The 24396-nt window shown below is 45.1% G+C and overlaps 1 protein-coding gene across 1 annotated transcript; it reads right to left on the bottom strand.

Moving 5' to 3' along the window:
• Positions 1-4045: 4045 nt before the first annotated feature.
• On the bottom strand, positions 4046-8893 carry LOC118364939 (neuronal pentraxin-1-like). The gene is made up of 5 exons (XM_035746773.2): positions 8312-8893; positions 7604-7811; positions 6362-6606; positions 5899-6078; positions 4046-5284 (listed from the first exon to the last, which is right to left on the bottom strand). Exons 1-5 carry the CDS (start codon positions 8747-8749, stop codon positions 5063-5065), a joined length of 1293 nt encoding a protein of 430 aa, XP_035602666.1. The 5' UTR covers positions 8750-8893; the 3' UTR covers positions 4046-5062.
• Between the last annotated feature and the right edge of the window lie 15503 nt (positions 8894-24396).

Here is a 24396-nt window from a genome sequence, read left to right as displayed (position 1 = left end):
CAGTCGACCATTAGGCGACTCAATTACCACGTCATCGTCGGGGGAATTGTGCGATAAATCTCCTGGTAGACGCTGCACTTCCCAGGAGTCATGTGTATCCCCTGTCACAGACGGAGACGGTGGCTATGGAAACATGTATCTCTGAATCCCTGCGTCAGGGGTACATTCGGTCCTCTACTTCACCCGCCTCCTCGAGTTTCTTTTTTTGTGTAGAAGAAGGAGGGAGGTCTGTGCCCGTGTATTGACTACCAAGGCCTAAACCAGATCACTGTGTGGTACAGTTACCCGCTACAGCTCATAGCCACAGCGATTGAGTCAATGCACGGGGCACACTTCTTCACCAAACTCGATCTCAGGAGCGCTTACAACCTAATGCGTATCCGGGAGGGAGACGAGTGAAAGACGGCGTTCAGTACTACCTCAGGGCACTATGAGTACCTCGTCATGCCGTACATGTTGATGAATGCTCCTTCAGTCTTCCAAGCCTTTGTAGACGAGATTTTCAGGGACCTGCACGGGCAGTGGTGTATATGGTGTATATTGATGACATTCTGATATACTCCACTGCACGCGCCAAGCATGTGTCCCTGGAGTGCAGGGTGCTTGGTCGACTGTTGGAGCATGACCTGTATGTCAAGGCTGAGAAATGCCTGTTCTTCCAGCAGTCCGTCTCCTGGAGATGGAGAGTGACCACATTTCAGCCGTGCGTAATTAGCCGACTCCCACCACGGTAAAGGTGGAGCAGCGGTTTCTAGGGTTTGCCAATTACTACCGGAGGTTTATCCAGGGTTTTGGTCAGGTAGCGGCTCCCATTACCTCACTGCTGGAGGGGGGCCCGGTACGTTTGCAGTGGTCGGCTGAGGCAGACAGGGCTTTTGGTCACCTGAGGGCTCTGTTTACCTCGGCTCCTGTGCTGGCCCATCCGGATCCCTCTTTGGCGTTCATAGTGGAGGTGGACGCATCCGAGGCTGGGATAGGAGCCGTGCTCTCTCAGCGCTCGGGTACACCACCGAAGCACCGCCCCTGTGCCGTCTTCTCGAAGAAGCTCAGCCCGGCGGAGCAAAACTATGACGTGGGGGACCGGGAGCTGTTGGCTGTCGTCAAGGCTTTGAAGGTGTGGAGACATTGGCTTGAGTTGGCTAAACACCCTTTTCTCATCTGTACTGACCAACGCAATCTGGAGTACATCTGGACAGCGAGGAGACTGAACCCTCGCCAGGCAAGGTGGGCCATGTTTTTCTCACGTTTTGTTTTCACTCTTTCTTACAGACCAGGTTCCCAGAACGTGAAGGCAGACGCACTGTCCCGGCTGTATGACACAGAAGAGCGGCCCATGGATCCCACCCCCATACTCCCGGCCTCCTGCCTGGTGATGCCGGTAGTGTGGGAGCTGGACGCGGACATTGAGCAGGCGTGACGTGCAGAGCCCGCTCCCCTCCAGTGTCCCGCTGGGCGTCTGTACGTTCCGTCTGCTGTCCGTGACCACACGTCACCCTCCTCTGGTCATCCAGGCATCGGTCGGACGGTGCGCTGTCTAAGTGGGAAGTACTGGTGGCCCACTTTGGCTAAGGACTTGAGGGTTTAAGTTTCCTCCTGCTCGGTGTGCGCCCAGTGTAAGGCTCCTAGGCACCTGCCCAGAGGTAAGCTACATCCCTTACCTGTTCCACAATGGCCTTGGTCGCACCTGTCAGCCGATTTCCTTACCGATCTTCCTCCCTCACAGAGTAACACCACGATCCTGGTCGTTGTGGACCGTTTTTCCAAGTCCTGTCATCTCCTCCCTCTGCCCTGTCTCCTCCTCCCTACGGCCCTACAGACTGTGGAGGCCTTGCTTACACACGTCTTTCGGCACTACGGGGTGCCTGAGGATATAGTGTCCGATCGGGGTCCCCAGTTCACTTCGAGGGTCTGGAGGGCGTTCATTGAACGTCTGGGGGTCTCGATCAGCCTTACCTCGGGTTTTCACCCCGAGAGTATCGGGCAGGTGGAGAGAGTTAACCAGGATGTGGGTCGGTTTCTGAGGTCTTATTTCCAGGACTGGCTCTCGACCCGAAACCTACCCCTCCGCCTGCCCCGCCGGAAGCTGGGGCTGCGGTTTGTCGGGCCATTTAAAGTCCTGAGGAGACTGAACGAGGTTAGTTACATGTTACAGCTCCCCCCCTGATTACCGTATTAACCCCTCATTCCATGTGTCTCTCCTCAGGCCGGTGGTGGCTGGCCCGCTCCAGGAGTCTGAGGTGCGGGAGGTACCTTGTGGAGTGGGATGGGTACGGTCCGGAGGAGAGATGCTGGGTTCCGGTGGAGGACGTGTTGGACCCTTCAATGCTGCGGGAGTTCCACCGTCTCCGTCCGGATCGCCCTGCATCTCGCCCTCATGGGTCGTCCCCGAGGCCGGTGTTGGCACGCTGCTGGAGCTGCGCGTCAAGAGTGGGTACTCACGACTTCCGCCGAAGTCGGTTCCTCTCTTCCTGAACCCATGTTTTGTTGTTCTGGGTGCCGTTGGTTTTGTATATGAAACTTTTCCGGTTATTACCCAGTTCTGCTCTCCTGCGCCTGACTTCTCTGCAGCCAGTCACGCACCCCTTACATCAGGACCCCTCCGGACCACCCCCCTCCATCCTAACTTACTATGCGCCCCCTCTAAAATAATGGATTGATGACACCCCTGGCTCCCTGTGTTGAATGTGTAAAACGAGCTACCCCATAAGTTATTGAATTACTGTTGGTTCAACCCACTCGTCTTAGGCCACCCCCTAGACTCATTATGCGATTCCAACCATTCTCCAGCATTGTTACCAGTCCAATGTACTCTCTCGCCCCTTCAGAAACAGGCCTCAGGTGTAACCAGTCCAGTTTGGTGTGTGTTCTGTATGAGGGTAAAATTATGATAGTGAGAAGAGCAAGGACACCTATTCTCTAAAGGAGAGCTCCCACCTCATGACTTTGTTGCTGGGCTCTTGACCTTGGCTAAGAGGTAGTACACCTTGGGATAATGAGTCTCTGGGTCAGTGAGGCTGTGTGTGAATGTTCTGTCCGAACTAATGAGGGTCTGTCCCCTCAAGGGACCTCTTTCTCTTTCTATCAGGGACTACATCTCCCATATCTCCCTCTGGCTACCTACTAAATAAGGCCTATAGCTGCTCATTGCTCGCTATCTGATCAATGTTGGCCCTCAGGGAAGATCATTTTTCTAACTGGTCTTTCAAAGAGGCCTTCCCTCCCAGTTCTCCCTCTGGGTAACTAACTACCCACGGGATTTATGAGTAACGGTCATAGATTTCTATGGTAACAGCAAGCCAAGCATGACGGTGCAAGCCGCACAATTTCTCCAAAGGCCATGCTGCAGGAGGCTGAGTTAAATGTGAGTGCTTCTCTGAGATGTTCGTTACACCATCTGATACGTGGGTGACAACGAATATTAACTGACTCAGCTCAATGCAGCAACTGTCAAAGTACAAGACCATCAGCATCCAGGACTGGAGTGTTTTGTTACATGATGCATGTGATGGGAGAGGATGGCACATAACACAACACTGTAAACGGATACAGAATGAAATAGAGCAGTATAGGCTACAGTATAGCATGGTGCTTTCTGTGGGTTTGGTTCAGATTGCATTTGCAACCGATTGAGCTGACTCTTGAAAAGGGGGGGTGATATGACTAGGCGTTTTCTTCTTCCGACAGCCTCGCTTTCATTAGGGTAGAATGTGCGCGCCTCAAACGCACGCACACACCACAAAGCATTTGGTAGTGTTGTCTTCTGCAGTCAGCTAAAAAGAGACACCACACATACTGTTTCAGTTGTTCCCAGCACCTCTCTGACCTTCAGTCTGAGTTCAGGTGCTTTTTCACTTATCCAGCACTAACGGTCTTTCTCCTACACCATGTGACAACATTAAGTCAGATTTAACCAGCAATAATTATCGTTCTCTCGCTTGCTCTCTCTGTTTCTCCCTTTCTCTCCCACATTATCCAGCTCTCTCTCTCCCCCATCCACACCTTTTGCTGCATATCATTAATGCCAGCCCATTAATACACTTTTAACTCTTATGTATCACAATTTTATTTAAAAAATTAGATCTTTTTCATATCTTTCAGTGTTGCCATGCTTGGAGCATATAACAATCCAGTAGAAAACCACCCAGTCCCAGAAAGGATAGTCAAGCAGATGTCGACGACGATGTGGCAGCGTTCTGTCACTCAGTCATGCGGTTACTATACAGACTCCATAACATTCCGAATACAGATACCGGTAGTACAAACACCTGCCCAAACACGTCATCATATCCGTGAACAAACCTCAATTAAATTACATTTATCAGAATAATAACAAGAAACTCTCCCGCCCTCCCTCGAAATAAATACAAAACAAACAATACATATAATTTGCAACATAAAAATTATGTGCTGAATATTTGCACCTGCCCAAGGCACCCAGGCTTTGTAGCATGTTGGCAATTAACGACATTCGTTTACAACACTTTGAAGCGAACGACAATTACAAATGATTTCTACAGTCCGACTTTGCAATGTCCTTCAAGGTACCCTCGGCGTCCTCTCACTACATGGCTCTCGTCATTCACAGTGCAAGATCCGGAGGGGTGGTTGAGGGATTTGAAGGGCGCTCTATCATTTCACGGCGTCAAATACTGACAATACTTGGACAGACAGCGTGAGTTCCACTCCAGAGGCTGGCTTCATAAATTCCGCCCTCTGCTGTGAATTGTCCAACATAAGGCGTGGATTGCCCAGCTGCCAGTCCAAGACAAAATAAGCGAATCAAAAATGCTAAAGTGCGCTTGCAACAAAACTCCAATAGAAAAACAAACAAACAGATACCAACACTGTCCAACTGAGGTTTCCAAGACGAATTAGATTTTTCTCAAGATCAAAAAAAGTTGTTTCGTACATAAATATCTAATAGAAATCCCAGATTTTAGCTTATCATTAAATACATACCAAATTGTCTGTAACGAAACGCATTAATGAAGACAAGAACGACAGATGCTCAAAAGAAATACAGATAAATCGGATTGGCCTTGGTCTCATGTCGGAATGCAGTTCAGTTGAGTGCACGGCACGGCTCGAATGTCCACTTGGTAGCGCCACCAAATATTTCAATGTTGGACTCCGACCAAGAGAATACGTTGCCAGTTTGCGCTTTGCTGTTGCAGGTTGCCAGGTTATAAATCTCCCCGATGGAAAGCTTCCTGTCCCACATGTTGAGATTTGCTAGCTCACCCACATAAGCTTGTGTCGCGTCGAAACCTCCCCCCAGCGTGTCCTGTGGAGGAACAAGATGACAAGTTCAAGGTTAGTGGCACGCGGCCTTTCTTTTACGCACCAATCTATTACAAATGTGTGTACTAGGCTAATCACACTGTACTGTATTAGGAAGAAATACAATTGTCCTATACCATGGAAATGCATAGATTTCTATTTCAAGCTCTCAAAAAACGATAATACCAAGCAGACACTCTTCGTGACAGTTCCACCACCGCCGAAGCCCAAATTCAAATTCAACCATATGTTATTTGCTTTGCATGACAAGATATGCCTATTACTCTTTAATTGCTAAAGATTTGCTACTTTTCTATCTGAAGTGGATTGTGTGTTGTCCCAATTTAGTGGGGAGGTATTCCACGATCTCTAGCTCGAAGGCCTTCATTTGTTAATTAGATGGCTACGTCTTAATTGACAATTTCGTCAAGGTCTCTCAACCATCCCATTATATGAATATTCCTCCCTTTGATAATTGGAGAAAAAACGTGCTCTAATATTTTCATTACTAATGGGTATAATTATTTCCCTCAGGCCATTTATCTCAATAATATATCACAACTTGCATACCAGTGTGATCACAAAGTTAGTTCCTCCTCATTTAGTGAACACTCGTACCTGCTCTTGTCCCAGTACGAGGACCCCCTGCGGCTTGATGGGATGGTACGGCGCCAGATTCTCTCCACTGCCCCGCAGCACTCCGTCCTGAAACGCCTCCCACATTCCGTCGCGCGTGGTCCAGGTGATACCGATGTGATGCCACTTCCCGTCGTTGATGATGAACGGCAACTTGGCCACCTGCAGCATGGACAGCGCACCCATTACTATATGTACAAATAGGCCTGGCCTAGAACGAATGATTGCTAAGGTTTTTCATGTTTTCAGACATGGCACTGGCTACGAATAAAATATGTGTATAATTAAGTTGCTTGTCACGTCTTCATAACTTTCCCAGACATTGCGTAATGCTGCGTAGTTTAATTTGCGAGTCTGGCACACCACATGTGCGCATGGCGATCTGTCCATTTTGCCTAGAACCAAATGCTGTGTAGAATATGCCATTTCTGTCAGCGATCAGTACCTTATCATTGATGAGTATCTCCATCGGGTTATTTCCCCACTCAATCAGCACCAGCTCGTTGGCCTGCCCTGGGACAGCGTAGGAGAAAGGTGTGCCCACCCCGGGCGACGCGTTAGATTTAATCCACAGACACACGGTGAAGGCATACATCTCCGGCAGGGTTCTCTTGGCTTTGGCGTACATGTAGTTGGTTCTCAACGGGAATGTCAGCTGGAACTTGTCCAGCGGTCTGTTGTCTTTCCCACCTGTGGACGAAACGTAGGTGTCTACTTGTTAACCTTTCAGTGATTTATATCATTTGCATTGCACTCATAGGCCTATGTTATAGTCAGTTACGTCATATCATGCGATTGATTGATTTATTCGTATACATTGTTTGCTCCACCAGTAGAGATTTTCGATCCCTAACTAAAGGTTTTCTCCTTTCTTTTTAGTTTGACGATGTTCTGATTTATATAATTGGCTTAGAACAGACTGTGCATCTCTCTCAGAGCGGTATGATGTGACCACGTGAGAAGGGCAAACTCTCTCTCTCTCTCTCTCTCTCTCATACACACGCGCGCCATCCCTTCCTAACCTCCACCCCCTCATTCTCCCCATCCCTTTGGGGTTGTCAGGTATGGAACTAAACCTTGATCGATGTTCCAAAATGCGCCTGTCCGTCTACAACACTGTGCGCGCTTTATCAAGCACTGCGCACATCGTTAAAACCCTTGTAAAGTTCCTGAGCGCTATGTCCCCTACAAAACCAACGACTCTCGTTCACAGTCACTGGAAATAAAGCAATCATTGGCTGTCGCTCCATGACACGTGAATTAGTATCCCTGCGTGGCATCACTGTGTTAATATGATATATGCAAAGCAATGCAGCTACCACCTCCTCTCCATCTCCCATCTCCCCTTACGCACTGTGGTGAGAGCTGCGCTGCGGCACTGTCTGTATTGACAAGCTACTGTGGTATGCGGGGTTGGAGTGATTCCTCATGTGGGCCAGGCAATTAACCAAGTTAAATGCAGGGTTGTTTTTATAAATTGGCATTGTTTTAGACATATAAGCCATTGAGCGAGCGAATTCCACCACATGTTGATTATTGTTTTGTTTTACTATTAACACTTTATGCACACATTATTATCAAAATAATGTCCGCAGTTTAGTCGTTTTTATAATCATTCACATGAACATAACTATTATATTGACTGTGTACATTTGGGTAGGATCTCTTTGCCTCATAGCTCACTCACCTTTCTCTAGGTCCGTTATCCGGTGATGCACGGAAGTTAGCGTGGACTCCACTCGGTTCCGCTGGTCCGTATCGTTCTTCTGACCCGGTTTGGTCTCCTCCAGGGTGTTGACCCGGGACAGCACCTGCTTCTCCATATCATCAATCTTGTTCTGAAGCAGGTCTTTCAGACTATTCGCCTGGGCCGTACCGTTGTTTCGGCTGTATTGCTGTATAACGGAACAAGGACAGAGAAACAGACAAGATGAGACGATTAAAATAACTTTGGGTTTAAATAAACACTCCTACACGTGCGAGGCGGGACTCGCGGTGGGTAAAGCTCTGGTGCTTAGCTCGTTTGTGGAGGGCTTACTGCCTCGGCAATTTGCATCAAATGCATAAATTGGTCCAAAGATGAGGCGTCTATCTGTCCTTATCGGGAGTGTGGTGCTGCTTTATGTAGTGCTCTAGAGTAATTACTTTATGTCTGGATGCGGAAAAATAGCTTTAAATAGGTCAATAGCATTTGCGACTGGACTGAAATAACCCTATAGCAAGCAATTCACAACTATATAGAGCACTTATAACTAGCACATTGAGCACTATTGGCTATACAACCAACTGAGCAGATTGGAAACGCGTAAAAAGGATTCAAAGTTGATTGAAAGCTCAACCTGCATTCCAAATTACTAGGTCAAAATAGGGAGGCCAAACAAACGCCAATGCATACCTCAAGATTCTCCAACCTCTGTTTGAGAGTCTGTAAAGTCTGTCCTAGTTGAGCGAGAGTGTCCTGAGGACCCCTTGATACGTCCCCCATAGTGTTCTTGGCGCCCGGTACTATTCTCCGGCCTCCCGCCTCCGGCAGACTCTGGCTCTCACATCTGCTCAACTTGGACGTTAGTTCCCTGATTGTCTCCTTTTGGTTCATAATGGTCTCCTTTTGCTGTAACACGGTCTCCCTCAATTGCATCACAGTCGTCTTCAAGTCCTCCGCCGGACCGCTGTTCTGCATCGTAGCCGCGCACAAGTCCATATCCTTGGGCACAGACGTGCAAATAAACTGGGTCTGTCCGAAATCTTGCGTCGACCCCTCCAAAACCAAGAAAGAAAGTAGGAAAAGTTGCCAAGAGTGTCCCTCTCTGATTCCAGGCATGTTTCCTGGCATGTGTGTGGTGTTGCAGCCGCTAAGTGTGTTTTCAGGCAGTTGGTTTCAACACCACGGAGCTGTCCCCTGTCTATAGCTGTGAGGGTTCAGCTCTGCTTGTCCTAGTTTTTATAGGCTAGCTACAGCCGGGATGAGTGCAGCGTTGAGGCAGGTTCTCTGCAGCACAGTGGGGAGGAAGCAGGTTGCTCTGCTTAATCACGTCCAGCCTTTTATTTAAGGTGGACCGGGACGATTGGAGGCATATTATGTATGTTTTACACCACTGCATAACGTGAGTCGTGTCCTATTATGTCAGGAAATGCAGGACCGAGTAAGATAAAGCACTGCTACTAAGCCTATACTTGTTTTAGGATTGAGTTTCTTAGGCTGCTATTATTATGGTCTGCAATTCACATTTACAAATGCAGAAGTGAAAGTAGAAGATGAACTGGTTTTACCAGGAGTAAATATCTTGTAGATGGCAGTCTGCTTTACATTCTTTACATTCTGAAGGTGAACTGGCATTTAAATCCACCCCAATTTTTAAAAAATTAGATTCAACTACAGTCGTTTCGAAGTCATATATGAATTTGAGCTAACTCGTGTATTCCATTAGGCCAAGTATAGCCTATGTGCCTGAAGTTCCACCTTAAAGGAAGCCACTCCCCATGTCCCTAGAGTGAGGATCCTGGCAGAGTCCCTCTCTCTGACTATCCCATTGAGTATTATCTCTCTTTCTTTCTCTCTCTCTCTCTCTCTCTCTCTCTCTCTCTCTCTCTCTCTCTCTCTCTCTCTCTCTCTCTCTCTCTCTCTCTCTCTCTCTCTCTCTCTCTCTCTGTCCGTCCGTCTGTCTCTCTTTCTTTTTCTCTCTGTCTCTCTTTCACCTTCCACCAGTTGGCGTGTGTCTCATTCATCCCCATATTTCCCCACAGGTTTATCAGTTGCAATCTTGGTGCAGTGTCATGTTTTATTTCCCACGCGGGGACGAGCTGTGTCACCCATACAATGAATCTACCTGCCTGTGTGTTTATCACACAATCGATTATGCATGACATGCATTCAAATTAAAAGTATTGCATTAGGCTATTAGTATGGACTCCTTAGTCTGGACTCCTTAGTCTGGATTCCTGGATGCCTTGTAAAACTTGAAATTCTGCTTATGGATTTTTTTTCTTCATTTGTGAGGGGGGCTACTGAGGAGTCCGGTTCAAATGTCTCTCTGACATATTCATTGCAAGGAGTTACTTTATTCACTTGCATCAAATTTAAATTATAATTCATTGTCTTCTCGTGTTCGCACATCCATGCAAGAATAGACAATATCTTGTCACCCAATTCAGCAACCCACCGAAAAACGTTAGGCAAAGTAAATGCATGAAACGTTACATTATCATAGGCTAAGCAAATAGATGATTAGTCAGTGATTGAGTCCATGTAGGCTACATTTCCTCAAAGAGCAAGCATGTCCTCACGCTTGCGGAGTCAAACGAAAAGGAACGGTGAACTACCGTTTTTCAAACCCTCACCATGCATCCGAGGGGTGCTAAAAGAATAGGAAATGGATTCAAATAATTAATTTAACATGTTGTTGTGTAACAAGCCCCGAGGCTATGACATGAATATTTATTAAATACTGTGAGGGAAAACGCGCCAAAGGTCCGTTAGAATGATGTCATTGGAAATATTTCATTTCCCTTTTGGAGCGAGATGAGATACTTTTCCCTCTCATCACTGAGCTGCTGGGAATGGTCGGGGAAACAGATTATAGCGACAGCCAATATAGTGTAACGACCCTGGGTTTATAAACGCGTGTCTTTGGTAAATCTAGTGGTGTCTTTGGTAAATCTAGTAGGCCTAGCCCACTGGGCAAAAACCGGATGAATCAACGTAATTACAACAACAAAAAATGCAATGTGATGACGTGAAAACTGATTGAATTTGAAAAAAGTCATCAATATACAGCAATTTCGTATTTTTTTCACCCAACGTTTGACCCAAATCCAATGACATGGTGACATTGTTGTTGATTTCACGTTGAATTCACGTCAGTTGACAACTCAACCAAATGTAAATCAAAAATAGACGTTGAACTGACGTCTGTGCCAGGCGGAAGGATACTACTACACGACAGCATAGCTCTTTTTCTCTCAACCAGTAGACCTATGAAAGAATCAGCACTGCACCAACACAGCACCCTGGACAGCAGCATAAGTTGTTAGTTACAGACTTCGTCCTCTTGGGAAACAAATGGGCACTCAAACCTTAGACTTAATAAAGAAGCTTTACCATTTTGTTTTATCAACTGAACATATAGTTGTATAAGACTGTGACACGGAAGCGGGTCTCAGGCAGAAAACAATGGCAGAAATTGAACTCTGTCGAGTTCATTTGGTTTAATTATCGATCGCTTGCGTTGTAATCAGCAAGGTGCCAAGCCAATGGCGGGAAAAAGTCAAGTTAACAAATGGTTAATGGCTAAATCTAATTGCGCGCCTGCAAGAGCTCATGTTGCAAATCCCCCTTATCTCAGCACATGTATATAAACAATGCGCTCAAATTCGTCTCAAATTGCACCCCATTCCATAGTGCACTACCTTTGCCTGGGTAGTGGCAGGTAGTAAGGCAGGACTTTGGCAAAAAGTAGTGCACTATACAGAGCAAAGGGTGTCGTTTGGAAAACATACATTTTTAGCCTTTGCCATTAGGGCGCACTTATATGCATAGGTCATCACGTTAACGTTCATTATCTATCGCCAAGCCCCAACAGGCAATGCAATAGCTGTTTACCATATGGGAGCAAATTAGCCAGTGTTCTATGCATTAGATCCACAGTGCTGTAAACGATCAAGCTGAATTCTAACCCTGCTGGGACGTAATACATACCTACTGGGAGACCAGAGTGGGCCCAGCAGCTTGCCTCAGATATATATTCATATTTGTCCTTCATATCTGCTGCATAAAAAAAGAGCAGCGCCATATGCTCATCCAAACGCTTACCTTCCTCTATTTGATATCTCTGCCAGTCTTTCCTATTTTTCTTTTTTTTTTGTAGACAGGAGAAATTGCATAAACAACCAGAGTTGTGACTGAGGACTCTGGTCATATTTTGTTATTTTTAATTATTAATCTGATTTGCAGTCTTATTGGAACGTTTGGAGCACTTTCCACTAAAAATGACAGCAGTTTACATGCCAGAGTTTAGGATCAATGAAATGTGGACAAATGTAAATGACCCTGCTCCACTGGGTCTGCCTCTACCTAGCTACATCCCTCCAAAAAAGTAAAAAAAATCCATCGGAAATGTCACTGTTCACAGCTCTCAGTAGTCCTTTTGGCCCCTGTGCATCTCGCCTGAGCAAAAACCTGGGTGAACAACAGGTCTTGTTCATAGCACCAAGTCCGCTCAGAGGCTGTATACGCCTGCTCTAGCCTAGATAATTTAGCATAGCTGCACTTAGCCGTTGGCGTTATGTCCCAAACGGCACCCTATTCCCTTTATAGTGCAACACTTTTGACCAGAGCCCACGGCCTTAATAGGGAATAGGATGCCATTTGGGATGCACTATTGGGAGAATGGACTGTGATCGGTAATCATCAGTCTCACTGTGCCTACTGAATAATACAAGGACTTTATAACAGAACCCAATCTCTACGAGCACAGATAGAGAAATACTTTATAACACTGTGCCTCTGCACCACTACTTCATTATACGACCTGCATCTGCAACACCCGGGAGGAGGAGGGGGCAGCAAACAAGCACAAACAAACCAAGGCTGTGGTTGCTTCCCAAATGGCACTCTATTCCCTATTTAGTGTACTACTTTTGACATGGACCCATAAGACTCTGATCAAAAGTAGTGCACTATATAGAGAATAGGGTGCCCTTTGGGATGCATACATGTGTCTGAAATTCTTATGTATTCCATATGTTGTGTGCACCATAGGTAATAGGGTGCCATTTCAGACGCTCCTCAAGAAAAGTGTTTATGCAGTGTCTTTGTTTACTGTCTTTGTTTACTGTTTAAACACAGTAAGTTTATATGCTACTGTGAGTTTAGCCCTATACGTTTTCCTGCTTAGTACTGTAACTCTGAGAATTCGCTGCAGACAGAGAGTTTAGCCATTCCGGTTGCACCTGGGCGCTCCCCTGTTCCTCCAGTCTTGTCATATTGCTTTCCATCATGTCTGTCTGTCTGTCTGTCTGTCTGTCTGTCTGTCTGTCTGTCTGTCTGTCTGTCTGTCTGTCTGTCTGTCTGTCTGTCTGTCTGTCTGTCTGTCTGTCTGTCTGTCTGTCTGTCTGTCTGTCTGTCTGTCTGTCTGTCTGTCCGTCCGTCCGTCCGTCCGTCCGTCCGTCCGTCCGTCCGTCCGTCCGTCCGTCCAGATTGTCATTGAAACAGAAAGCCCATAAGGTTACCTTTCAGAATAGCTGAAAAGCTAATGAGCATGTCTCAGCTTAGAATGACAGGGGCCAATTCTAAGACTAACACGGAAGAGCATCAGCGTAGACCAGGGAGTGAAGCAGTGACAGGACTATGATACAGCTCACTTCACTCCGTCCGTCCGTCATACAGCCAATAATAACAGCTCTGCAGCCCCATTGTCAGTGGCACACAGCTCTAGTACAGTGCACAGTTCTCTTAACATCACCTTGAAGAGATAGTTTACCCATACTTTACGATTAGTTATGTTAGCATCAATAACCTGTAGAAATATTCAATATGGAAGGGATAATCAACGAGGAGCTATGTGTTCTATGTAAAATAATTTACGACGTTGAAGGCGTGTTCTTTGACATGCTAGAGAACGCATAGAGCCCTGAGTTGATAACCCTTTTATACCGTGGCTATAATTTAACACATTTGTCTCTAGAAATGTGTTTATTTGCCAGTACAAATGTGTTCAACATCCACTGAAATAGTTAGAACATGGAAGAATGAACTATCGCCATTGAATTTTACTTTGCAAATGTACCTTGCGTTATAGGGAATTATAAAGTGGGTGGTTTGAGCCATGAATAATTAATGGCTGAAAGCCATGGTATATCAGACCGTATACCACAGGTATGACAAAACATTTAGTTTTACTGCTCTAATTACGATGGTAACCTGTTTATAATAGTGTTGAAGGAATTTTGTCAATAATGACTAAATAATGTATACATTTGGTGTAGAGTTATAACTCACAGAGTTACAGTGCCTTGCGAAAGTATTCGGCCCCCTTGAACTTTGCGACCTTTTGCCACATTTCAGGCTTCAAACATAAAGATATAAAACTGTATTTTTTTGGGAAGAATCAACAACAAGTGGGACACAATCATGCGGTGGAACGACATTTATTGGATATTTCAAACTTTTTTAACAATTCAAAAACTGAAAGATTGGGCGTGCAAAATTATTCAGCCCTCTTAAGTTAATACTTTGTAGCGCCACTTCTTGCTGCGATTACAGCTGTAAGTCGCTTGGGGTATGTCTCTATCAGTTTTGCACATCGAGAGACTGAATTTTTTTCCCATTCCTCCTTGCAAAACAGCTCGAGCTCAGTGAGGTTGGATGGAGAGCATTTGTGAACAGCAGTTTTCAGTTCTTTCCACAGATTCTCGATTGGATTCAGGTCTGGACTTTGACTTGGCCATTCTAACACCTGGATATGTTTATTTTTGAACCATTCCATTCTAGATTTTGCTTTATGTTTTGGATCATTGTCTTGTTAGAAGACAAATCTCCGTCCCAGTCTCAGGTCTTTTGCAGACTCCATCAGGTTTTCTCCCAGAATGGTCCTGTATTTGGCTCCATCCATCTTCCCATCAATTTTAACCATCTTCCCTGTCCCTGCTGAAGAAAAGCAGGCCCAAACCATGATGCTGCCACCACCATGTTTGACAGTGGGGATGGTGTGTTCAAGGGTGTTGCTTTTATGCCAAACATAACGTTTTGCATTGTTGCCAAAAAGTTCAATTTTTGTTTCATCTGACCAGAGCACCTTCTTCCACATGTTTGGTGTGTCTCCCAGGTGGCTTGTGGCAAACTTTAAACAACACTTTTTATGGATATCTTTAAGAAATGGCTTTCTTCTTGCCACTCTTCCATAAAGGCCAGATTTGTGCAATATACGACTGATTGTTGTCCTATGGACAGAGTGTCCCACCTCAGCTGTAGATCCCTGCAGTTCATCCAGAGTGATCATGGGCCTCTTGGCTGCATCTCTGATCAGTCTTCTCCTTGTATGAGCTGAAAGTTTAGAGGGACGGCCAGGTCTTGGTAGATTTGCAGTGGTCTGATACTCCTTCAATTTCAATATTATCGCTTGCACAGTGCTCCTTGGGATGTTTAAAGCTTGGGAAATCTTTTTGTATCCAAATCCGGCTTTAAACTTCTTCACAACAGTATCTCGGACCTGCCTGGTGTGTTCCTTGTTCTTCATGATGCTCTCTGCGCCTTTAACGGACCTCTGAGACTATCACAGTGCAGGTGCATTTATACGGAGACTTGATTACACACAGGTGGATTGTATTTATCATCATTAGTCATTTAGGTCAACATTGGATCATTCAGAGATCCTCACTGAACTTCTGGAGAGAGTTTGCTGCACTGAAAGTAAAGTGGCTGAATAATTTTGCACGCCCAATTTTTCAGTTTTTGATTTGTTAAAAAAGTTTGAAATATCCAATAAATGTTATTCCACTTCATGATTGTGTCCCACTTGTTGTTGATTCTTCACAAAAAAATACAGTTTTATATCTTTATGTTTGAAGCCTGAAATGTGGCAAAAGGTCGCAAAGGTCAAGGGGGCCGAATACTTTCGCAAGGCACTGTATATGTTGTCTGTTAAAGAATATGTTGTGGATGTGACTTTTATACAACCAGTTATCAACTTATTCAAATAATTTGTCACCTAATACGCAGGGAGTCAGGAAGCAGGTGCAGGAGTGTTTAATAACAAAGATGCAAGGCAAATGAACAAACAGGGGATGTGTACTGAACCTGAAAACAAACCAATATTGCCTGATGACTGAGGCTACTGAGGGTCAAATAAAGGGGCGGTAATCAAGGTGATGATGAATGTAATGAACACGATGGGAGACAGAGTGCTGGTTTCAAGCACAGGGCACATCAGGTGTTTATTGTTAAAGGACCACAGGAGGAGGCAGGTAGCTGGGTCCAGGGGCAGGCAGGGGGTCCAAAAAGGCAACAGTACAGGCAGGGAAAAGGCTAGTAAATGTCATCCGGGGGATCAGGCAATAGGTTGATAACAGGAAAGTACAGGCAGGGAACGGGCAAAAGGCGTCATTAGTGAGACAGGCCAAAACTATCATACACGGGAGAATTGAATCCTGGGAAAAACAGAGCTCCGAATAGAAGTGTGTCACAAAACAAACAATGCCTCACAATGATGGGGTGCAAAGAACTGAACTAAATTGTGCGTGTGATAATGACATACAGGTGTGTGAACAGGTGATCAGAATTCAGGTGATTGGGATCTGGAGAGTGAGCTGCTTTCAGGGTATCTATGTACTTGAGAGTGTGAGCTGGAAAGTGAGCTGCGTTCAGGGGATCTACATCTTTGAAAGTGTGAGCTGGAAGCAGACGTTACAATGAAGTCCAGGTGTGCGTAATGATGGGGAGCAGGTGTGAGGAATAATGGTTGCCAGGGCCGGTGGTTAGTAGACCGAGGTCGTCTAGCGCTGGAGAGAGGGAGTGGGAGTAGACGTGACATAAGGATTTACATATTTTAATTCTAAGCGTTATTTTGAGGAATTTATTCATACTATTTCATCCTTCCACAAGATATTGTCCCGACACAAATCTAGGGATGCTACCCATGCCGGCTGGTCGTTCATTCTATCGGTTCGGTTGCCAGAGAGGCGATTCAGCAGTTAAGTCTTTTTGTCCTGTATCTATGGACGCAACCCAGTTGTTCGCTCTAAATCTTCTATTTACATACTGGCTGGCAATGTTCTTATCCCTTGCTTGCTAGCTAGCCAACTACGGCTAGCTTACAGTCATGTCAAACAGTGCAGCCAGAATAACAAAGTAGCTTCATTTGCATTTGTTTAAGCTGTTTTCTAGATCACATTTATTTGGATACATCCATAACAATGAGCAAATGATGCGTGATTTCACCTGGTATAGAAAATGTACTCTCTTCTCAGGACACTGTTGTTCAGCGGAGCTAGACACCAACACAGCTAACACAATCACTTCAAACTGAAGCTGGAAAGACTGCAAACTAGCTCCACTTCATTGCATTTGACCTGTTTTCTACTGATATTTCTTTGTATATAACCATAAAAAATGATGTTGATTCATGATTTCGACTGGCTGAGAAAAGCTGCCTGCCTGTCTGTCTCATCCCGACTCCCGACACGTTCATTATTATGTGACAGCTGGAGATCTCATTTTAATATTGAAACAATGTTGCAAATGTCGGAGAGACAGACAACAAGGTTTATACAAACCTTTGCTGTTGAAAATTAAATGTTAGTCTAGCGATAATATCTAGATGCTTTTTATAGTGGAGATCAAGTTTATAAATTGCCTGGCTGGGCTGATGAGACAGTATATTGAGCAGTCAGATGGAACAGAGTAGGCATTTTAACATCATAGATTTAGCCTATGGTGGTAACTTGTGGAATAGACACAGGCTGTAATACGGTTTAAACCAATCAGAATTCAGTATTAGACCCACCCGTTGTATAAATGGCCATTATAAACTGGATGGTTCAAGCCCTGAATGCTGATTGGCTGACAGCCGTGTTATATCAGACCGTATACCATGGGTATGACAAACATGTATTTCGACTGCTCTAATTACTTTGGTAGCCATTTTATAATAGCAATAAGGCACCTTGGGGGTTTGTGGAATATGGCCAATATACCATGGCCATCCAGGCACTCTGCGTTGCGTCGTGTTTAAGAACAGCCCTTAGCCGTGGTATATTGGCCATATACCACACCTCCAAGGGCATTATTACTTAAATAATGCACACTCTAGAATGCCCTTCAAGCCTGTCAGAAACAAATATTCAACAATGCCATGGTATAAATAGAAAATACATTTCTACAGTAATTGATGCTAACATAACTAATCATCAAGTTTGTTGGGACTTATTCCCCACACATTAAAACCCAAAGTGACATAAACAAACTCTTTGTTCTGCAGGCGCTAAGCTAACTTTATAGCTAATCCTTCTCCTCAGTCTGCATATTAGCGCTTTCACTAAGACAGCGCTGTTTATCAAACAACCTACACTACTGGGCTTCTTGGGCCTCGTCCAAAACAAAGAAACAGCCTCCCACACTTCCTGATATACAGTAGCTCTTTGCCTACAACAAGTGTGTGGTCGAAAACGTGTTCAGATTTCCCCTTAATTTGATGTAAGATTTGAACGACTGTTACGCCCCAGTTCCTCGTACATACTGTCATAACCATAACAAATTAATGTTTGGAAGCATGCCACAGTGTTAACAGTGGGTGGTTCTAATGAGTGGACAGCCCCAGCAGATGTGTAAGCTGGTGTAATTGGTGGTGTGTTAGTCAGGTTGCATCCCAAAGGGCACCCCATTCCCTATATATTGCACTACTATGGACCCTGGCCAAAATCGGTACACTACACTGGGAATAGGGTGCCATTTGGGACACACAGACTGTCTCTCTCTGCAGGTGAAGGTGTAGTGAGAGGAAGAAGCACACAGGAAGGACGAAGCTCCTCTTTGGTTGTGTCTGGGAGCCTCGTGTCTGTTGTCGGCTCTATTCACTCTAACAAGATCAACAGGCTACATTGGAGAGAGGAGATGTTTGACAACGCAATGTCTCTTGACAGTCTGCCTACCCCAATTACTGTTCTTTAATTATTCAGATCAATGACTCTTTTGCTAAGTCTCCAAGGAGTGTTTTCAGTCTATGGGGAGGAGCTCAGTGGGCATATGGAGGACAAACCCTGTTAAAAAATATATACATTCTTAGAGATGCCTGGTATTCCACTCACATCTCCACACTATGCATGAGGTTTGTCGATGGAGATTCTCCCAGGTTCTTTGACACTGTACAAACTTGAGTGTCAGTGTATCAGCGGTAGAAAAAGTACCTCATTGTTATACATTTTACTTAAGTACTTTGCACCACTGCAGTGTACCAAGGGTCACCTTAGCTTAGCTCATCATCAAAATGTCACTGCATGTGTTTCCAAGGATATGGAACACTGTGCACACTGATAATTATATAATATATTATAAACCGGGTAGTTTAAATCCTGGATGCTGATTGGCTAAAAGCCGTGGCATATGAGACATAAACTGGGGGTTTCAAGCCCTGAATGCTGATTGGCCTGAATGCTTTTCAACCACAGGTATGACGAAACATTTATTTTTACTCTTCTAATTACTTTGGTAAGCAGTTTATAATAGCAATAAGGCACCTCTGACCTTTTTTAAAATGTTTTTATTTATTTAAATATGTTTTGAATTTTACCCCCTTTTCATGATATCCAAATTGCGACCTGATTACAATCGTCTCATCGCTTCAATTACCCAAAGGGCTCGGGAAAGGCGAAGGTCGAGTCATGTGTCCTCCGAAACATGACCCGCCAAGCCGCGCTGCTTCTTAACACTCGCCCGTGTAACCCGAAAGCCAGCTGCACCAATATGTTTGAGGAAACACTGTTCAACTGACAACCTAGGTCAGCTTGCAGGCGCCCGGCCTGCCACAAGGAGTTGTTAGAGCGTGATGAGCCAAGGAAAGCCCCCTGGACAAAACCTCCTCTAACCCGGATGACGCCCTATGGGACTCCCGGCTGTAGTGACCCCTCAACACTGCGATGTACCTTAGACCGCTGTGCCACTCGGGAGGCCCTAGCACCTCTGAGGTTTGTGGTATATGGCCAATATACCACAGCTAAGGGCTGTATCCAGATACTCCCCGTTGCGTTGTGCATAAGAACAGTCCTTAGCTGTGGTATATTGGCCATAGACCACACCCCCTCTGGGCTCATTGCTTAAATATATAACATATTGTTACTGCAGGCTTGGGACGACAGATGATCACAGTTCACGCTGTGACTCGGGACCGTCACCACTCCCCTGGGGTGTCACAGCACCAAGTGGCACCAGTCTGGTGGCAGCCACAACTCACCAGGCCACACCTCTACACACACATCCAATCTGTGTATGGGGAGGAGCTTAGTGGATGGATAAAAACCCTCTTAAAAATTGTACTGCAAAGTTATCTGAAGGCCTTTTATATTCTTAAGGATCACTTTAAAAAAAACACTTAACCTTTATTTAACTAGGCAAGTCAGTTAAGAACAAATTCTTATCTACAATGACAGCCTATCCCGGCCAAACCTGGACATCGCCCGGCCAATTGTGCACCGCCCTATGGGACTCCCAATCACACCTGGATGTGATACAGCCTGGATTTGAACTAGTGACTGTAGTGACACCGCATGCACTGAGATGCAGTGCCTTAGACCGCCGCGCCACTCGAGATGCATGGTATTTCCTCACATCGCCACACTTTGCATGAAGACTGTCGATGGAGATTCTGCCAGGCACTTTGACACTCTACAAACTTGTTGCATTTCACGTTTTGAGTGTCCGTGTACCAAGGGCGCTCCCCTTAGCTCATCATCAAAACATCACTGCATGTGTTTCCAAGGATATGAAACCCTACAATGCACAGAATCATAACCATTTAGCACTTCAGATCCACTCCTCTCATTACACGAATACACCATCCCAGCTTCCTCCTGTAAAAGATAACTCTCTTTGTTTTCTGCCCTCTTAACACAACCATTCATGGGTGGATTATGAAGTTTAAAACAACTTTAATACCTCAACAGAGGACAAAGAATTGGCTTTAAACGGCTCACATTCTGCTTCCGCAGCTGGAGCAAAATGTTTTGTGAACGTTTCAGGTTGTTCCCCATAGCTGGAGTCAACGTTATGGTAATGTTGGAGGTTGGCGGCAGTTCACTTTCCTCTGTTAGGATTTGAATCTCATTATTAAGGACACAAACCAAATTAAAAGTAGCCTGCTGTCTCCCAAGCAGCCGACCAGCTCCCATCATGCCCTTCACCAGACGACGGTGGGAGCCCACAGCAGTTGTCGAGGTCACCAGAACTTTTTTGTGTGGTTTATGGGGAGTTGGACCACTCCAAAGGTGGTTTGCGGGGACTTGGCCAACTTCAACTCCAAGGTGGTTTGTGAGGACTCACTCGACACACTCCATCCACTGTGTCTATAAAAGAAAGATGAAAAAAATTTTCCACACTTGATGCACATTGTCTACAGTATGCAGACAGAGCTGACAACTCATGGTAGTGGCTCTTCTGTACTCAAATCACATTAAGCTGGATTGTTATCGGGTGAAGTGCGTACTTCACTCAGGTAAACAGTAGCGGTGAGTGGGTAAACTCACTGTTTATGCCTTATTACAACCTATTTGTTGTGATAATTGGGTTGTTTGCTCTATAACCTGTTAGTTAATATGCCTTGCGACCGTGATATACAGGCCTAAGGTCGAGACAATAAGAAGACACAGTGGCAGAATAAATTCAACCACACCTTTGTTTCATCACAAAACCGGGGAGCACGCTCTGTCTGGTGAAGTTCAGTTTGTGTGTGCGTGCAAGTAGAAAACACATTAGCACACCCTACTTGTAGAGAAACGGCAATGCCAACCTCCTCTTTCATGTTGCCTAAACGGTTTATGACTCTGTCATACAGTACACGCTTTGAGTTTTGTACTGCAGCGCTAGCTGTGCCACCAGAGTCTCTTGGTTCGCGCTCAGGCTCTGGCTGCGACTGGGAGGTCCGTGGGGCGACGCACAATTGGCCGAGCGTCGTCCGGGTTAGGGAGGGTTTGGCCGGTAGGAATATCCTTGTCTCATCGCGCACCAGCGACGTCTGTGGTGGGACGGGCGCAGTGCACGCTAACCAAGGTTGCCAGGTGCACCGTGTTTCCCCCTGGTGCGGCTGGCTTCCGGGTTGGATGAGCGCTGTGTTAAGAAGCAGTGCGGCTTCGGAGGACGCATGACTTTCAACCTCCGTCTCTCCCGAGCCCGTACGGGAGTTGAAGCGATGAGACACGATAGTAGCTACTAACAATTGGATTCCACGAAAAAGGGGTCAAATTCAACACAAAAAAATAAATAAAATAAACATTAGCCTACGACATCATTTCAGGACAGGGGCACAATGTCTGAATTTATGATTGGATCAGATTTGCCATCATAATCAATGGCCAGTACGGAGAATTAAGTAAAAGCACGAGTCTAAATCCCTATCTCCATCCATGGTTAATTTGAGAAAGGGCCAATTGTATCTAGATGGCTAGCTAGCCACCGGGAGACAACACAACAATTATTTTTTCTGTAAATGACTTTTGGCTTTTGGTGTGATGTGATTGGCATGAAGTCAAATCCAAACTGGATTCCCTTGAAAATTTCTTTTGGTGTTCCAGGACCATTCACATTTGAGCTCACTCAGTTTAGCTCAACGCTGACCGGCTATTATTTGTATTGATTTTTATCAAGGGAGGCCAAATGCTCGCTGGCTTCCCTTATGTTCAATACTACGGGCAGCAACAATATCATATTATTTTTGCCCAGACAGCTACAGCTAGATGAGCTTCACATACAGGGACAGAGGGGCGCTGTTTCGTTCACTTGGATGTTTACTCCGGTGATATACATTCAGCCTCTTGCGAATTGAAGGGGAATTATGAAACACTGAAAGACAAAATATATATATATATTTTTCTAGGTACATTTTTTGGGGGAAGCCTGACTTCCCTTGGCATCCACGAGTACACACCACTGCAGGTAAATGACTGTCAGCTCTATTTCAAAGATGCTGATTCAAATTTGTCTCTCAATTTTGCTGGATTTAACCCACCCACCCAGCCATATCAAATGCATTTTGAAGTTTTTTACAATATCATGGACTGAATCCAGTCATTTTATGTTTAACTCGGTTATAACCCTAAAAATGATAACATAACTCTATTATAAGTCTATTATACAGGAGGCAATTATGTCTTACCAAGACCTTGTGCTGAGAACATTGAACCTTTTCTGGTTGAAGTTTCCTGTACTGATTAACACCTAAGGACAAACCTCTCTTGGCTGCCCACACCTCTTCAGTGTGTGTGAGTGTGTGCAATGTGTGTGTGTGTTATGTGCATGTTTGTGTGTGAGAGTGAGAGGGAGAAAGAGTTTATGCGAAAGTGTGCGTGTGAGAGTGGAGAGGAGCAGCAGCTGTTTATCTGTGGTAAATGGGTCCTCATGTTCACAGGGTGGATATCGTCGGGGACCTTCTGTGAATGGGTGCGAACACGTGGCTAGCTGTCCTCCTGTCCAGTGGGAATGAAACCTGAGAATAGGCTGCCTGCTCGTCCACTAGCTCCAAATGTGTGTGTTTGTACGTGGGCGTGTGTGTGTGTATGCACACGTACCTAAAAATAGACCTTTGGTTCAGCAATGGTGACATCACACCATTACAACCTGAGGTACCAAAATCACCTCTAGGACCTTCTCCTCCTTTTGTCAAATGACAAATGACCTCACAACCATTGAAGTGCTCTTCAACTCAAAGTCAGCCTGCCCTCCTTTCTCCTCCTCCTCTCCTCCTCTTTCTCTCACTCCCACCAGCTCTTTAAAATCCTCAATTCATGATCAAATCCTTTCCATCGAAAGGCTTGAGTAACCCAGTTATGATGAAGTGAAAGGTAATCTACTGTTTCACACCGATTCATCTGACACACACACACACAGACGTTTGTTTTACTATCCTTGTGGGAACCAAACAATTGATTTCCATTCAAAATCCTATTTTAATCTTAACCTTAACCCCAAACACCTAACCCCTAACCCTAATTCTAACCCTAAACCTAACCCCCAAAGCCTAATATTTATTGTTTCACTATCCTTGTGAGGACTTCACACACACACACACATGATGGAGAATTCTCCTGGTCCTACACTCCCGTTGATTGGTAGATAATCTCATATTAACACATTGATCAGGCGTAAACGGAGACCTCGTCTGGGAGTGTGATCGGGGAGTGTGATCTGTGATAGCTGCGTTGTTGATCATGAATTAATGGTCTCACAGCAGCAACTCTGATAGTCTTTGTCACGTCAAACGTTGTGAGAATGTTAACGTTACCTTTTGAGGCCTACCTCTCTCTAACCTTATTTAACCTGAGAGGGAGAGAGATGATGCTTTGTTGTCTCTTTTGAGGACAACCTCTTTTGAGGAAGACCCCTTATAAACATAGCGACCATTATAGTTTGAAGTTTTGAGATGGAAACTTTTGCATTTGATTTAAGGCGATAGCAACCTTGAATATGAGTTATGGGCCCCGAAGCTGGCGTGAGACTGTCAGGGAAAATGGTCGCACTTGGAGAAAATACTGATGATGATAATAATGCTGAAGAATGCAAATCATTAATCATGACTCCTCTGTTTTTAGTGATGGTCTGTGAGCTTGGCAGATGAACGACACCAACATGCATAATTAAAACTGGACCCAGAAACTGGTGTTGTTTCGTCCTCCCAAACAACATTTAATGTGCAACCTTTCTTTAATTCCCTAGCTTCTTTAAAGGAGGTGAAATTAGATGCTGCATGACTTGTAAATGGTGGCTTTGGCTGTATTGTGATTTAA

Source organism: Oncorhynchus keta, chromosome 32 (assembly GCF_023373465.1).
Source record: "Oncorhynchus keta strain PuntledgeMale-10-30-2019 chromosome 32, Oket_V2, whole genome shotgun sequence".
NCBI lineage: Eukaryota > Metazoa > Chordata > Actinopteri > Salmoniformes > Salmonidae > Oncorhynchus > Oncorhynchus keta.
Note: the sequence above shows the minus strand (reverse complement) of the source record. Positions and strands in the feature narration are given on the sequence as shown.

What these genes read in the sequence shown, in the direction of transcription:
- LOC118364939 (XM_035746773.2), bottom strand. Translation starts at nt 8,749, where the DNA reads ATGCCAGGAAACATGCCTGGAATCAGAGAGGGACACTCTTGGCAACTT. An exon ending in AGATACTCATCAATGATAAG is followed by an intron (nt 6,079 to 6,361) that starts GTACTGATCGCT and finishes TCCATGCTGCAG; the next exon opens with GTGGCCAAGTTGCCGTTCAT. An exon ending in TCGTACTGGGACAAGAGCAG is followed by an intron (nt 5,285 to 5,898) that starts GTACGAGTGTTC and finishes GTTCCTCCACAG; the next exon opens with GACACGCTGGGGGGAGGTTT.